This window comes from Anoplopoma fimbria, chromosome 14 (genome assembly GCF_027596085.1).
Source record: "Anoplopoma fimbria isolate UVic2021 breed Golden Eagle Sablefish chromosome 14, Afim_UVic_2022, whole genome shotgun sequence".
Lineage (NCBI taxonomy): Eukaryota > Metazoa > Chordata > Actinopteri > Perciformes > Anoplopomatidae > Anoplopoma > Anoplopoma fimbria.
In genome coordinates, this window is record NC_072462.1 from 8,167,409 (window position 1) to 8,184,752 (window position 17,344).

General features: G+C 41.4%; 1 protein-coding gene across 1 annotated transcript in view; it reads right to left on the bottom strand.

Annotated features, from left to right (window-relative positions):
* Positions 1-17,344, bottom strand: part of LOC129101982 (transcription factor 4-like) — a 221,563-nt gene that overhangs the window by 91,225 nt on the left and 112,994 nt on the right. The window contains exon 7 of the mRNA XM_054611869.1: positions 1,887-2,013. Coding sequence (XP_054467844.1) covers positions 1,887-2,013 — 127 coding nt within the window. The remainder of the gene's footprint in view (positions 1-1,886; positions 2,014-17,344) is intronic.

Sequence of the window (17,344 nt, forward strand, 5' to 3'; positions counted from 1 at the left end):
AGATTCTGTTGTTTGAATTTAATCGATCACCCAAAGAGGAAAAAGAGCAAGGCCACTTTTGCCACCGGCGTCGATATATTTTACAAAGAAAGCTGTCACTGCAAACAAGCGCGACACAATACGACGCAGCAAATAAAAAGACGGAATACAAAAAGGATTTTTTTTTTCTTTTTCTTTCTGGTTCGATAAAAGGAAGCAGGGCAGCTTTTGACATGTTTATATAATTTTTTTCAGGGTTTCTTTCAAGGGGAGCGAGGGGCTGTCTATTAACTGGGAAGGTGAGACTTTGATGGAAAAATGAAAGAGGGCCTTTTTTTTTTCTTTTGAAATTGGCCCAGAGTCGTCGTCGTCGTCGTCGTCGTGGTGTGTGTGTGTGTGTGTGTGTGTGTGTGTGTGTGTGTGTGTGTCCTTCCAAGGCTAACGCTACCAAGGCTACACCGCGGCCACTATTGTCCTGCTTTCTAAAAGACTTCTCTGAATAATTTTTGGCTTAAAGTCCCCTTTCAAAAAAGACACACACACAAACGGACAAACAGGATGGTCACACGCGGACACGCACTCACAATGCTCGGCCTTCTAAAAAAGAAAACACACAGCGGCTGTGAACTGGGATCAGTCCAGGTTAAAATGTTTCACCAAGGTCACAGAAAACAAAGTTTCCTTTTGGATTCAGAACCCTAAATGAAGGCAGACAGTTTAAACTGTAATGGCACGCTGCTTTATTTCTTCAGTCTAAATGATGACATCTCTAAGAATTTACAATAAAATTGAGACATAGAAGAGCACTCTTCCTATAGTTCATAATCTGGGAAATCATTTGTGTTGGATTTGGTGCTCAGATTACACAGCAAAACGGATAGATTTAGATAATCTAAATTGATAATTTATGTCGTTTCCATTGTAGTTAACATTGTTTTAGCAATTTATATGAATAAAAATGATGAGTATCTTTAGAAAAACAGAGGAAGAAAGATCATCATCAGTATAACTTTTATTATAAAAAAATAACAAAAAACACTACATTTTATTTAAAATGTTTTATTCATTACATTTATTTTATTTGATATTTATTTTATTTGATATTTATTTTACTTCTTCATTATTACTATCTTTATTGTTACTATTATCATTAATATAATTATCATTAATATTAAGAAAATGTTACTTGATACTTGATATTTTGATGTGGTTGAAAGTGATTTAAAATATATATATTTTTTTTTAAATCTGTTTTTCTTATGCGGTTCCATGTTTATTGTGTCCACCTAGCTGAACCTAACTGAGTTCACTTTGATGGGATTTTGGAGGCTGCGTTGTAAGGTTCTATTGAATTATGTTTCTAATATTTTGTCCAGCCCATTTATTTCATTGACCATTGAGTTGAATCAACACTAGAGCTGAACGATAAAAATACTTATTTTGACTGACATTGCAACTGCGATATGATTTGCGATATAACCAGGAATTAGAATTATTTTCTTTGAAAAATGTATTTAAATTATTTTTGGTGTGATTTTTGCAGGGATCTAAACAAAGAAGACTTCAGAATGTGATGTGGAGGCCTTGACATCTCTGCAGCACGACAACATTTCATTTAGAATGGTTGTTTTGTTGGTTATAATTGTATGATCATTTATCATTCAGTATTTCTCCCTCCATGCTTTTGGAATAAAAAATACCAAACTTAAATTTATGTCACAAGAATTTTGGAAAGTAAAAATGGGGTTGCAGGCCAAAACATTTTTAAACTCATCCTCTCATTGTTTGACATCTTGTAACAGAGAAAAGCAGCTTAAAGACAGAATGGCTAATGTGAACGTCACTGCGTCTCTCCCTGTGGGTTCATGGGGTCTGTGTAATGAGTGAGTGTGTCAACGTCGTCTCACCCATGGCGTCCATAGGCAGCGTTCTCCTCCGCGGGTTGGAGCCGTAGTGCTGGTAGTACTGACCGGCCGGCTTGGTGGGCGATGCTGCGCCGGGACTCCCCAAACCCATCTCGCCTCCCAGTATCGACTGGTCGAGAGACAGCGAGACAGACAGAAACAGAAAGAGACAGAGAGAGAGAGAGATTGTCAATCATGTGACCTTGTGACTCAAAGACCAGGAAGGACGCACCAGTCTTTCACAAGGGAATTAGAACAAAGCAGGAAAACACATTCCTGATTTGCAGACTGTGGCACAAAGACAAGCCAGTCATAATAGAATACGATATGACCTGACATCCTTTAAAACGAGTATTTTTGGAAGATAATGTGATTCAAAGCATTCAAGATGATTTTTCAGTGCGTTGGAGTTCAGCATGTTGACATGGCTTTTTTACTTGAATGCTGAGGCAACCATTTTTTACAATCATCCGTAAAAAGTCTTGGTAGTCGGGATGCTGAAGTTTGTAATTTTAAGGCAGCTTGAAATGTTGTCAGTTTAGTGTTGTGTGGAAAGTCTGACATATCAACAAAAGTCAAACATTAACAATCAATCAGTAAAGTATTCATCACTGGAATGTTACTTTAAATGTTGAAAATGATTGGAATGAAGAGAACTTTTCAGCATGTTGAGTTGAAAAGTTGAGGAAAAAAATGTTGGAATTATCCGGAACAATAACCACAGCGCTTGAATGTGTTGATTACTGGATGTGGAAGGAAATTATCAGAGTGTTGAGAGCAAACAGAATATTGATCACTGGGATGTTGATCCCAATCGGAGCGTTGAGGATAACTGGAATGATGCTGATCAGAATGTTTAATGTTAAAATATGTTATATGTCAAAGACAGCTATATTGAACGTTGACAGAAGAACGATCTGGAATACTTGTCAGGATGCTGAACACAGTTGGAACGTAAGTAATGCTGCGGAACGTCGGATTGTTGAAGAGAGAACTTCAAATATCTGGAACAATGTCAGGATATTGATTGTTAAATTGTCAGTATAAAGTGTTTTTAACCCTCACATGGCCAACTGTGCATCACCCAACCGTCTTTGGTCATGCAATAACACGAATGTAAGTGTTATATATATATTTTCCATCATTCCCACCCATTATACATGAAGGAAATTGGTCATTTTAGCATAACGCGTGTAAATACATAGAAGTCAATATGTGCCAATGATAAAATGAAATCATTCAATCAAATTGATCACAATACAATTGAGAAATATTTTTAGAATATAGCAACGTAGCTAATTAAAAATCTTTACATAAACGTTTTCAGAGTCACAAATTTAAAAGACATCAGAAAGACAAATTAATAAACAAATAACCTCCCCTCTGATTTGATTTCGTAGCCGCCAAACTTCCAGGAGCCGGGCCTACCTCAGACACCTCGTGGAAATGAACGGGGGCGCGTGGCGGTATTTACCTCGGTGAGAGCCGCCTCATGCTGCTCAGCGTGGAGAACGTTCACCCTACAGGTCCTCCGTGCCTCGGAGTCTAACTTCTCCTCTCTGCCTCTTCCCTCCTTCTAACTCCGTGACTCTGTTTACGGCCGCAACTTAGCAAACCGCTCACACATTGTCCCCGCTAATTAAGTTCAATGATTCGGCGGCAACAAGTGGCGTCTGGGCTGATTCGGGAAAAAAAAGAGGGGAGATCGCGAGAATAAAAGACACAGTGAAGGACGTAGGAGAGTGTTTTTCTTTTTTTTTTTTTTTTTTTTTTAAAGAGGCCCAAAAAGTTAGCAAGGAGGGAAGAGGTGAAAAAGAGCCTGCGAACCCCCCTTAAATAGACTCCACCACTACTCCGTTAAAGTGTAGACTTTTTTTCCCAGCTTTCTCGTTAAGTAATTAGTGAGCAGTGTGTTTAAAGCAGAGGGGGGGGATGGATGGATGTTTTTCGGGGGCTAATCTGAATTCTGATCAGTCACGTCCGTCCTCTCTGAAAACAAGAGTTAGCTTGCCACTGGCGGGCCAAGTAAAGGCTTTTCTCATGCTAAGCAGGGCCTAAGTAGGCCAATTACAGGGCCAGCCTCGGTCTCCGAGCCTTTCTCCGGCTTAAAACAAAAGGGCCCTTGTCTTAAATAAAGTCAGTCACACACACACACTCTCTCTTTCACACACACACACACACACATATAGAGACAGAGAGGGAGTCAGACACAAAGGCACACACACACACACACACACACACACACACACACACACACACACACACACACACACACACACAGTCACACACTGATTCAGTCATCCTGTTCCTCTGTCTGTGTGTGTTTCTGTGTGTGCGTGTGTGTGTGTGTGTGTGTGTGTGTGTGTGTGTCGTTAGGGGGTAAAGGGGGTTCCCACTAAAACAAAAAAAAGGGTCTCATTGATTGTGGCGCTTTTTCTTTCTTTTCTGTTCTTTGCTTTGTTTCTTTTTCTTCTTCTCGCACTTGAGCATCGATGCCAGGCCGGGCCAGACCAGTCACCCCGGCAACTAGAGGAGGCTGGAGGAGAGGCAGAACAACCGTCCCTCTCTCTCTCTCTCTCTCTCAGTCTGTCTCTCTTTACCTGCTTGTCTCGCCGTCTCCACCAATTGCACTTCATTACACACTTATCTGCACGATACAATTTTGGTATCACGGGTACAAAGATTAAAGGGATAGTCAGAGTGTGTTAAAGGGCTATTTTAGCATTTAAGTGTTTCACTTGCATAAAGTTGGGTTCTACCGGGAGAAAGATTTGAAAAAGAATGGTCAAAATCGAAGCAGCAGAGGATATCCTGACCTTTACGGGTCCATCTCCAAAAACACTGGATCCTACAGTTCCCAAAATGCAATGGACTTTATAATTGTTTTTCCCTGCCTGGAATCTGACCACATATTTCAACAAAGGCTTTCTGTTATAACGTTGAAGTCATTATGTGTAGCTGCTGTCATGGGAAATAGAGAATTCTACAGGTCCAAATCAGAGCTAGCAGAACTTGACATTCATTTTTTCTAAGAGAACAGACCTCGTATGATGGGACAATTATACCAAGCAACCTAATTAGACCTGGATGAAATTGCAGCAGCCGCGATCGAGAAGAGCAGAATACATATCACCTGTCCTGCCTTAAAGCTAGATGAAGGAAGTGGTTGAATAGTCCAAAATAACATCTAGTGTCTTTTCCTCAATCTTTTTCTCGACCCTAAATAAAAGTTATGAGGTCAAGGAAGGATGTGAAGAAGAATCTTCACTTCGGTCTTGGGGAAAAAGAAAACCGCCTACACAAAAGGAGACAAGAAAGGAAGCAATGTAGCACCTTCTTAGCATCTAGAGAATGGAACCAGAACTTATCGTAGAGGCCACTTAGATACTTCCTGTATCATTTCACTCAGTTAGGAACCTTCCCATTATAAAACGACAAGGGATCATGAAGGTTTCTCCTCAGGGGACCGGGAAATGCACCGAGATGTGCATTTGTCAACTCTTCGGCGACCTACAGTGACCCATAACTCCCTGCTCTGCGTAGCTCCATGGAGATGATTATATGTATCTTCATACAGCCTTACAGTGTTTTGTGTACGCTGCTGCTCGCTTGCTTCTGTTTTACTTTCTATTTTGTCTTGTTTTCCTTCTGTTGCTGTTTTTTTTTCTCTCTCTCTCTCTCTCTCTCTCACACACACACACACACCCACACACACACAAACACACACACACAACCAGAGGTCTGTTTCTCACAGAGCTGACTGGGCTCCGGTACCCAGCTGCTCACAGAGATGATATTAACTAAGATAGATTACCAGGGAGAGAGAGAGAGAGAGGGAGAGAGAGAGAGAGCGAGAATGAGAGAGTGAGGTAAAAATAAGCCGAATGATAAAACCAGAAAAAATGAGAGAAGGAAGTCTGAAGAAGACAGGGATGGAGAGAAAGAGCAACAAAAGTCAAAAATGTTAGATTTTGGAGAAACATTTGAGAGAGAAAGAGTCAAGAGAGAGAGAAGGGAGACAGAGCAGTAAGCAGAAGGGAGACAGACATTAAGAAGAACAAAATAAAAAAGTTTTCAGGATAGATGAATCTCTGCAGAGTGGAACGTAACGTCCCCTGAAACACGTTGAACAAGTGACATGAAATGTGAACTAGTGAGCTCGAGAGACATCGGTCTGGGTTTATTTCGACTCTGGACAGAGACAGGCTAGCTTTCTCCGTACATGCTTCCAGTCTTTATGCTAAGCTAGGCTCACCACATCCTGACTCAAGCTTTCTACTCAAAGGGATAGTTGGGGTCTTTTAAAGTGAGGTTGGTTACTGCTGTGGACGGAGGAAGCAGCAAAAAGTATTGTAACTACTTAAAAAATGCCGACCTAAAAAAGGTTGATACCAGTTTAAGTATATTTTGAGTATCTTAGCAGGTTAACCTTGCCGTGGGAGAGCTTTGTTTCCGACGGTGTTACTGAAGAAGTTATCTATGCTCACAGCTAAGATATCAGACTACATTGAAAGAGGAGGACCAGCAACCCCCCGTGTTCAGCGTGGTAAAATTACTGTCTGGTGGCTGTGGCTGTAGAGCAAAGCTGGATACCACTGCTTTAGTTCTCGGTCGGAAACGGCTGTCTCATGGCAAAGTAAACAAGCAAAAATATGTAAATATAGCGTACACTTTAACAGATTTAATGTTTTGTTGGGTCCCTTCTTTAAGGTGTCTGTGAGAAGTTTTTCTGCCCACAGCAGTACATTACTTTGTTCCCGTGCGGTAACTCCTGTGTTGTTCTCCAAGAAGGAGGCGTGCCGACCTTCATCTGTGGTTAATAACACACTGACTATGGAGGGGAACCTCATACAACCCCACTTCCAAAGATCCGACCTATCCCTTTAACACACAGACGTGAGTGGTATCTTTGGTATCACTTCACTACAGTGACAGTTCAGGATATTCACTTTAAAATCAACCAAACGGACATTTCTTATCAACAGAACATGATTTTTTTTGCTGTTTTCTCCCTTTTTTACTGCCCCCCTCCATATTTTCTCCCTCCACAATTTATACCTCTCAGACTCAACCCTCTGTTCCTTAATGTGACTGAAAAAGCAAATACTCAGATGTCATCAATTTCCACCATCCCGACTATGAGAGACACAGAGAGAGAGAGAGAGAGAGAGAGAGAGACAGAGACAGAGAGAGAGAGAGAGAGAGAGAGAGAGACAGGAAGAAGTCATTAATTACCAGGAAGTGCTGGCGAGGCAGCGGCGCACCTGTACGCCAGCTTCGCTCCAGCTGACACACACACATATGTGTACATATTTCTGCACACACACTCCTGAGGGAGCAAGGCCCTCAGGCTGCTACCAGAAACAGAAAAAAAAACAGCAGAGACACAGGAATAAACTGGACTCACCGTGCCAGAACACTGTAAACGTACATCACACAACATTACACACAACCAGGGCTACATCTGACATATATGAATTAAAAAATTGACTCTATTAAAAGACTGAAATAGTGGAAAAGTAGTTAAAAAATTCTCAGAGCCATGGCATGACTTCCCTAGCAATGTTACCCTTAATCAGAAGTCACATATATGAGTATAACAGGAAAAGGGGAAAGTTGAGAAACTTCCTGCCAAGTTCAAAGCTTGCTCAACTGTTATTGGAGCACAGAGCAAAAAGGGGCGGGATTTAGGAAGGGTCAATTAGCTTAAAGTTGTCAACAAAGACAGGAATTTTTTGGCAAGGTCAAACAACCGATGATATCCAAGGTAAGGACTGACCTGGTCATCAAGAGTTAAAGACTGAGACAGCCAATCAGGTCACAGATCCGCCACGACAACACTAATACACAGAGACAACGGCCAATAAGATCAGCGCATTGGAGTCTCTGAAACACCATCTGCTATGTGTGTGTGTGTGTGTATGTTTAGAATGATGTCAGAGCAAGAAAAAAACCTCAGGGACAGATAACAGCAAACGCACACAATCACATACACACACACACACACAAACACAAACACATCTGCCTGCAGTAGCATTCGAAGCGGCGAGGGATCGACTTGCCAATGACAACTTCCTCCATCTTCTAACTGCTCCACACACACACACACACACACACACACACACACACACACACACACACACACACACACACACACACACACACACACACACACACACACACACACAAGCCAATAACACACACTTCACTCAAACACACATACACACGCAAAGCAGTTCAAAGCATTTCTCCTTAATTAGCGTTCAACGCTTGGCTTGACAAATAAATAGCGATCATTTAAGAACACTAAGAGAGGAATCAGACAGCACATTACACCTCACAATATCTGGCAGCTTCCTGCACGCAATTAAAAGGGGGGGGAGGGGGGAGAGGATGAGGGGGAGACACCGTAGATCAGACGGAGGAAATAAAGAAAGGTAGGAAGGATGGAAATGAAACTGAAGGAGGAATGGAGGGAAGGAAATAGGTAAGGGGAAAAAGAGACAGTAAGTGGTAAAAGAAGACAAAGGGAAAACAGAAGTTATGGAAGTAGGATGGTTAATAAGGAAACAAGAGAAGGAGAGAACAAAAGAAGTTAATATGACAGGGACAAAAAGTTGAAGGGGAAAAGGAGGAGTGAAGAAATGGATTAGGAAGCGAGCTGATAAAGAAGGGAGGGAATTGCTGAAGGGGAGGAAGAAAGGATGAAATTTGAGAGGAAGAGACAGGGAGGGGAGGAGGTCAAAAGAGAGAAAAGGGGACGAGAGAATGAAAGTCAAGAGGATGAAGCAGATCTTTAAGAAGAAGGGAAGGAAGGAGGGAGATAGGTGAGGAAAGGAGGAAGGTAGTGGTTGGCGAGGGTAAGAAGGAAAGGTAAGGAGAGAAGAAGTACGTAGGGAAGGAGAGAAAAGGGAGAGAGGAAGAAGGGAAGGGGGAGTGATAATCAGGAAAGAATGGGGAGGAGACAGGAAGTGAATGAATGATAGATGGAGAGACAGATTTATATTTGGAGATGAAAAGCGAGATGAAAAGAGAATGAGAAATAGGCTTCCCTGCGGTGCCATCTTGAACTGATCGCTCCCATCATGCCTCAGTCCCAGCTGCCTTCACTTTGTAGTTTGTAGAGACATTTGAGTCATTATAACCAGGAACAAACACACCGAGTGTAGAAATAAAACTTTATAGAATGGACATTGTTATTTCTGAGAAACGCTGTTGGACATTTGGAGCATTTAGCAGCTGAAGAGACAGACATCTCCCTCAGGAGTTGGTGAAGACCAAAAACAGAGCTAAAAGAGACACAATGACTATGTTGTTTGTAACTGTTGGATGTTTAAAGTTACTGTGGAGAATTTGAACTAATTATGGTGCTGGAGATCCAGCTGTGGGACCCCGCTGGGGAAAAATGAAAGGTTTGCTGAAGGGACTCTGGTGCTTGGAAACACTGCGGCTTTTGTCCACTGCAAGGGTGGGCAAAAAAAAAAAAAAAAAAAAGAAGAAAGTTCCTTACTTAGCCAAATATAAGCAAACGATTGCTGTATCAACTTGAAAGGTGATGATTTGTAAATATTGCATTTACGACTTTATTCTTTATTCTGCTGTCCCCAAGAGGCCAACGTAGAAGTGCCTTGAACTTGCATTATTTCTACTGGCCATCAGGGGGCGACTGTAAAAAAAACGTCTGATTGTATAGAAGACTACGAGAAAACTTCTAACTTGATTTATGATGTATTTCCTCAGTTAACATTGTAAACATTAGTTTATGGTCTCGGTTTTTGGTGCTCAAAGCACCAAACAACTGCGTTTGAAAAGCTAAACAGTAATATGTCTTTCCAGAAATCATGACCCAGTTACTGAGGGTATCCTACTGTCTTTGTTGTGAGCATGTAGAATATATGAGGGAAAGAAAATATGTAATCATATGAATAATATGTACTTTTTGGTAGTGGGCTGAGCTGTTCCTTTATGGCCATGCATTAATTTCCAAAAATGTCCAGGCCTAGTCTGCATATATTTCTTATTTAAAGGAGGTTCAAGGCCTGTGGGATCCAGGAAGTTGTTACTTCATCTGTCACAGATAAGAAGTCCTGCAGAACTAAGCTCTGATGAAGGCAGCACACATGAAAAATATCTTCTAGCTTTCCCCACATCTCATGGATCAAGACCGGTTTACTTATATGTACGTGTGTGTGTGTGTGTGTGTGTGTGTGTGTGTGTGTGTGTGTGTGTGTGTGTGTGTGTGTGTGTGTGTGTGTGTGTGTGTGTCAGCTCTGTAGTGTAGGCCTGACAGCTCAGTTCTGTTCAATGTCTGTAACCAGCTGTTGTACTTCATTCGCAGTTTGTGTGTGTGTGTGTGTGTGTGTGTGTGTGTGTGTGTGTCTGAAAGGCAGCTTGCTATTTGATGTTAGACACATCAGAGAGGGGAGAGGGTTAACTTCACTGACAGAGATACAGAGTTGCCTACATGATGCCCGAGCCTGACAATACAAACACTGAGTATTGCTACACGAGTTGAACAAATACCTTTTCAAAACAGGGTCACTGCATCCAAAAAACAAAAGCATGCAGGTCATTCCTCTCAATGCCTTGTTTTTTATCTTTACTTGTAGTGCAAAGGACATAGCCATGGCCATTAATAATGAGCCAAAAATCAAAGTCTTTATGATTTGCGTTCAATTGTTTCATTGGACATTGCTATAAAACAAAATGCCATTATCCGATTTTTTGAAATGCCAAAACTGTGTTATTGATAAAGTTGATATTTCCCGACAAATATACTCAAAGGAACCCCAGCAGCTCCATCACGTCACAACAGCACCGGGTGGTCTCGTGCATATAAGGGATAGCACACACACATCTGTCAGCTGTCAAAGCCGATGCATCAACGAGCAAGAGCCCAGCAGTGTGGTGTGTTTGTGATCGATAGTCAAACAAAATACTATAGAAAATAGTGTCGATCTGTTCGGCCGGCAAATGAGACTAAACGACGGCTGAGAGTCTCCTGAGAGCCACGAGCAGCTGGATGTCTGTGTGTGTGTGTGTGTGTGTGTGTGTGTGTGTGTGTGTGTGTGTGTGTGCTTTTGTGTGTGTGTGTGTGTGTGTGTGTGTGTGTGTGTGTGTGTGTGTGTGTGTGTGTGTGTGTGTGTGTGTATGTTCAGAGCTGGAAAGCAGCTGTGAGAGGAACATCTCACCACACACAGAGTTACACAGAATGGATGTAAGAGGAGAGTTATTTATGATGGATAGATGGATGGATAAGAGAAGCCTTTAATGATCCCACAGTGTAAATTCATATAATATAGCCTATAAACATGCTATAATAAAGATATGGCCGATCAGGACAAACTATGGGCCGAGTGGCTCCATTAATATTTTCCTCCATGTAAACAGTCTTTGACTTGCCCTTGTTTTTTCTTTTTTTTTCTTCCTGGACTTCAGACCAGCTGTTGGGGGCTTGTACTTCCTGCTGCCGCGCCATTGGTCAGAAAACAGCCAATGGGGACGAGCCCCGAGGACCGACGGAATGAAGTGACGATGAACGCGCACGCACACCCCCTTAGTAACCAGATTCCACTATGAAGCCCACGCATGGGAACCATGAGGACTGTCGCACGTGCGCGAACACACAAAAACACACACACACACGCAGTAATGCCATACAGACACATTCCATAGATCTGTGGAAACATTGCATCGTGAGAGAGAGAGAGACCAAGAGAGAGAGAGCGAGAGAGAGCAAAGCAACAGGAGACAGACAGAAAAAAGGGACAGACTAAAACTGAGAGAATTTTGAAACTCTACACATGATTCATTTCACTTTAAGGTGTTGTGCACCATAAAGGGAGTGAACAAGGAAAAGGAGGAAGGCCTCATGCAAGAACATTTTTCTTCAGGTCAGATTTACCGAACTCTCCTGACGACACGAACTTGTCGCGGATGCATGTTTGGGTGAAATCCTGATTAATACCACCAGCTCATGACATGGTTTGCATTTGTCAGATTTTATCATAAGCATAATGGACCCTAAAATAGCCTTATAAGGCTGCCTGTTCTGCTCTGCCCTGTTTTGGAAATAATTTTGTTGTAATATAATAATAATAATAATAATGATAATAATAATAACAATAATAATATTGATCGTAATAATAATAACAATAATAATAATAATTATTACTATACCTATAAGATGTATTATCATTATATTCATTATTAGTATTGTTATTATTATAGATAGTATAACACATATCATTATTACTGCCATTATTGTTATTATTATATTTTTATGATTATTATCGGTCTTATCAACAATATTATCATCATTATTATTATCATGATCATTATCATTATTATTATGACAATTATGATTATTATCATTGTTATTTTTATTATTATTTTATGAGCCTGAAGTGTCCATTAACATGTAAGATTAGCTGGAAGAAATAAAGATAAAGACAGACAAGGACTTTCTCTCTTTATCTCTCTCTCTGCAGTCTGTTGACCCTTCAGAGAGGCGTGGAGGTCAGAGGTCAGTGTGTTTGGAGAGCCCTCAGAGTGTTTAAGGACCTGCTACTGTTTCAGCAGTTTAGGTGTTTGTAGTGTGGTTAATGTAGAGAGGAGCCACACATCTTGAATTACGAACTTTACTGATATGACATTAAAAATATCTCCATGAATAAACCTTTTGCTTTAACCAGATCCGGTAAAAGCATGAAATTCTCGCTCCTCAGAACAGCTCAGAAGCCATGATTGACTCGCCAGAGACCAACAGGAAACAAAAACTCTGTGAAACTTTGAATGAACTGCGGGCTGCTGAACACAGAGCAGAGAGGAGAGGAGAGGACATGCTGTAAGTAGAGGTTGTAAAAATGTGATTCATTGTGTATAATACGTAGAGCCTACATTATTTTCCTAAACATTGGTAACACTTTTAAACACTTGGAAAAAATGTTGGATGTATGGATTACATTGATTTCAAATTTTTGTAAAAGAAATTATCAAAGAAATTAAACAAGCTTTTTTTTTCTTTTTTAGGATTGCATGGTTACTGTACGGTATTATACTCCATTAAAAAAAAAAAAAAAAAAAAAAAAAAACTTCTAATCATGATTGCACCTTTTCCATAGAGGTGCAGGACTTATACATTGCATTGAAAAAACGAGGCCACAGTGAGTAAATGTGACAGGATCAAAAAAACGCCCTGAAACTGCTTGGGGTTCATCCCATGCATGCTGTGTAGGTGCATGTTTGCGAGAGAGTTAATGTATGGTTATGGAAAAAACGTGAAATATCTATATACATGTGCTTTGATATGAAGTGTGTGTGTGTGTGTGCCTGTGTGTGTGTGTGCGCGCCCTCCTTCTTTAATAGGTAAATGCAGCTTCTGAGCTCCTCTCTGAAAGCTTCAAAACCGAGCCTTCAGCACTTTCCACTGACTGATGTGTGATGGTGTGGAGTATGTGTGTGTGTGTGTGTGTGTGTGTGTGTGTGTGTGTGTGTGTGTGTGTGTGTGTGTGTGTGTGTGTGTGAGAGAGATGTGTTAAAGGCTTTTTCAAGCATTCCTCCAGAACCTCACATCCAGACTGCTGCTGCTGCCTCAGCTGTAGCTGCCGGCCCACAACTAACCTACTGATCTGTGAGGCGATAACTGGATGACAGGCACGCTTTGGTGTGGCTGAGAGTGTGCGAGTATGTGTGCATGTATGTGTGTGTGTGTGTGTGTGTGTGTGTGTGTGTGTGTGTGTGTGTGTGTGTGTGTGTGTGTGTGTGTGTGTGTGTGTGTGTGTGTGTGTGTGTGCTAGCCAGGGCAGTGGCTTTTGCTTGAATGAACGACACAGTGAGAGAGAAGAGAAAAATTGAGGGACGGAGGGAAATTATGAAAAACAGGATCACCTTCTCACCTCCCTCCAGGTGATGTGGATCTGTCTGCTTATGTAGGCATAATGTCCCTTTAGATGGCTTTAGATAGCAGCATTAGAGAAACCCCACAGTGTGAGTGTATGTCTGTGTGTGTGTGTGTGTGTGTGTGTGTGTGTGTGTGTGTGTGTGTGTGTGTGTGTGTGTGTGTGTGTGTGTGTGTGTGTGTGTGTGTGTGTGTGTGTGTGTGTGTGTTTACTGGCTGTATATTATACAACCCATGAGGGTGTTTCTGCTGTGGTTATGGGGGGTTCAGGTGAAGACTCTCAGCAGTGGTGAAGCCACAGAGAGCCCCATAAAAGGAGGGAAAGAGCAAACAATACACTGATGACTACCGGTAGTGGAGCTTAAAATGTTGTCGGGTTTTCCCTGTGGGTGTTGCTAAAGGAAAAGATTATGGAGTAATTTGTGTCTAAGTGGTTCAACCTCCTGGGAGCAGGATCAGATCAGTGCATTGCATCTGTCCGTCCGATGATGGTTGTTGCTTGTAAAAAGTTTGTCCCACAGGAAAACCTTTAGGATTCATTTAAACCGCTGTTTGCTCCCCACATGAGACAAAAAGGGAAGACTTCAAGAGCGTAAATTGACACGTGTTGCTGGCTTTTGTAGGAGAACGCTAAATTACAGCAGCAGTGCACAGCGCTCATACAGCGGTAACCACTGATGCCGTCATCCAACCCTGTTCTCTCAGAACAGGAAGAAGCAGAGAGACTCAAAAGGTTTTGTGGTACTATAACAATGTCAAGCTCCATCCTCCTCAGGACCAACAGTCTTTAATTACACAGCCACAAGGGTTCCATGTCAGGAAAACAGAAACATAGCTGGTTTTAAACTACCAAGTGCAATGGTTTTTCTATCTCCCTTAAAATAGCCAACTACTGTATCTTCCTGACAGGTGTAAATAATGGTCCTGACATGTGACAACTGAGCTTTAAAGTAACTGTCATGTCAATTACAGTGTGAAACTCCGTGCAGGAGGGTCCCCCTGCAGGAGATCAATGAGCGACCCTCAATGAAGCCTCAGGAACAGAGAGGTGGGGATCATGACAACTGAACTCTACCTGCTGATGAATATCATGTCATATGCTCAAACACACATCAGCAGCTAAATGGACCTGAAGGGGATATTGTTTTGTTGTCAACTGCTGTCTCCAAGGTCAATAATGAATCTTTGAAATGTAACTTGGAATCTTTTAAAGCCAACATTAAAGAAGAGTCCTTGAAGTAGCCAGAAAAAATACAAATGCGGTTTTAGGCAACGACACAGCATGCAATCCATCTACAAAATATGCAGATTATGGGGAGTAAAAATGGAAATTTAAATACTCATTTTAAGTACCTCTAGTGCACACAGGAAGAACAGTAAAATATGTATACTGTTCGTAATTTACAGCAAATTACAGCAAAAAAGTATAATTAGAAAATGTAATTCTTTCTTCAGATAAATAAAAAAAAAAGAGTTGTTCTTGATGCCACATGTACTAAACAACAGACCGATGTCTTTTCCACCCCTGGTTTGTTGAGCGTATTCATGCCACCTTCAGCCAGCAGACGATGGTTTTTGGAGGCTGTTTGGGTGCTTTTAGGGGAGCAGAGCGAGCTGTTGGGGGGTTGGGCACGTACCTTGGCAGGAGGCCACGTTTCCCAGCCCCCACCACCCATTTACAGCTAGGAGAGAATCACCAGTCAGACCCAGACAGCTTTCCAGTTTACACTGGAACCAAGCAGTCAGTTTGCACAAAATACAAATTGACTACTGAAGTAAAAAGGTTTGGTTGTGCAGAAAATAAACACTGAGGTATACTGCTCTGCTGGACAGCAACAACCTAGACCCTTGGGCATATTGGATTGTCCACCATTTGAATTCTGAAGACTGATGCACAGACAGTTGATCCACACAGAGGGGCAGGTCTAAAACAGGCACTATGTGTCAATGTAAAACTATCATGTGGTGGCGGCACACAAATGTGACCAGCTAAAAAATAAACATATGAAACTGGCCGGCAGGTATCTGGTCATGGCCGATCAGCTGAAAACCATCAGGTTTTGATCGGAAGTCGATCAATCGGTGCATCTCTCTAACCAACACATCCTCACTGGCAACACGTCAAATACCGCTGCTTCACAATACAAACCAATTTGGGTAGAGTTGTGACAAACCATGCAGTGGAAATGCGGCATTATTACTCATAATTACTTTTATGATACTCAGACTTTACATATAGCTCTACCATTATGTCAAATGTTTGGGTTTGTCCAATGTCTCTTACAGTCAAATACCTGCAAAACTACTGAACCGCGATGCAGCGCCTCACTTGGTTCCAAACCTCAAATCACTGCCCACATCATAGATCCTTTCAGTGATTCTAAGGTGTGGTGCTTTGCCCATTGGCAGCTGTTTCCTGGGTTGGAAAAACAATTGAGCCAAACAGCTTTGTGGGTCAACTGCTCCTAGCTACTAGTACTACTGAAAGTGAAGTCATAGTAAGGGATTCTTCAGTCAGTGCTGATTAATAAGAGCACACTACACCTAACCATCCTCCCAAACAGGAAAATCCGCTAACATAACACCGAATAATGAATAATAGTGAAAATGAAACGGAAGTTCAATCCAGATTATCACTCTAAATGTTTTGGACCTCAGCTGGAGGACATTTGCAGATTGTGACTGAGCACAATATCAACGTTATGGTGTGAAGAGTCAAAAGTTAAACATTCAAAAAAATCCGAAATGTGGAACCAAAACCTAAATTACCTCAAAACACCAATAGTACAAATGTATTGGATTTGGTCAGAGTTGTGGAACAAACTGGGGTCATTGGAAATCTTCCTGCTGTTAGCGCGCAGGCTCATCCTCCCCTCTAAGTGTTTTTCTTTTTTTCTTTTTTTCTTCCACTAACGGCCGAGGATGAAGCCAGAGCGTTTTGGACTTCAGCCCAGCATGTAAATTTATCTGCCATTTCCAAACAATTTCCATCAGGAGCCATTCAGACTGTGTAACAGGATAATTTGACAGCAGCCCAATAGGAAAGTGGCCAGTGAGGCAGTAATGTTTGATTTATTTCATATTTTTGTCCTCTACAGTTTGTTGAAGCCTCACAAAAGGCCACAGCTGGATGTGAGAGGTGGTTAAAAATAAAAGTTCAGCAAGTTGGTGATGGATGGATGGATGGATCAACAACAGCAACAAAATGGACTGAGGAAAGGACACATTTTAGTAAATTATTGTTTAAGTTCATGAGTGTTTAGATGGAGGGATTGGATGGACAGTAGGTTGAACTTCGTAAATGACTACATGAACCTACAACCCAATAAATTATAAAGGATAAATGAAAGGATAAATGGATGGATGGATGGATGAATGAACAAACCTCCTAATGAGAAAAGAAATGTATGAGTGAATGAGCGGTGCTCAGATAGGCCAATTGACACGTGGCTGAACACAATAAATAAAAATATGAACCAGCCACCTTAGGAATAGGTGAATTAAAAAAAGTGAATAAATTAACAAGGAACGAATTAATGAGTGACAGAGAGTGGATGATCAC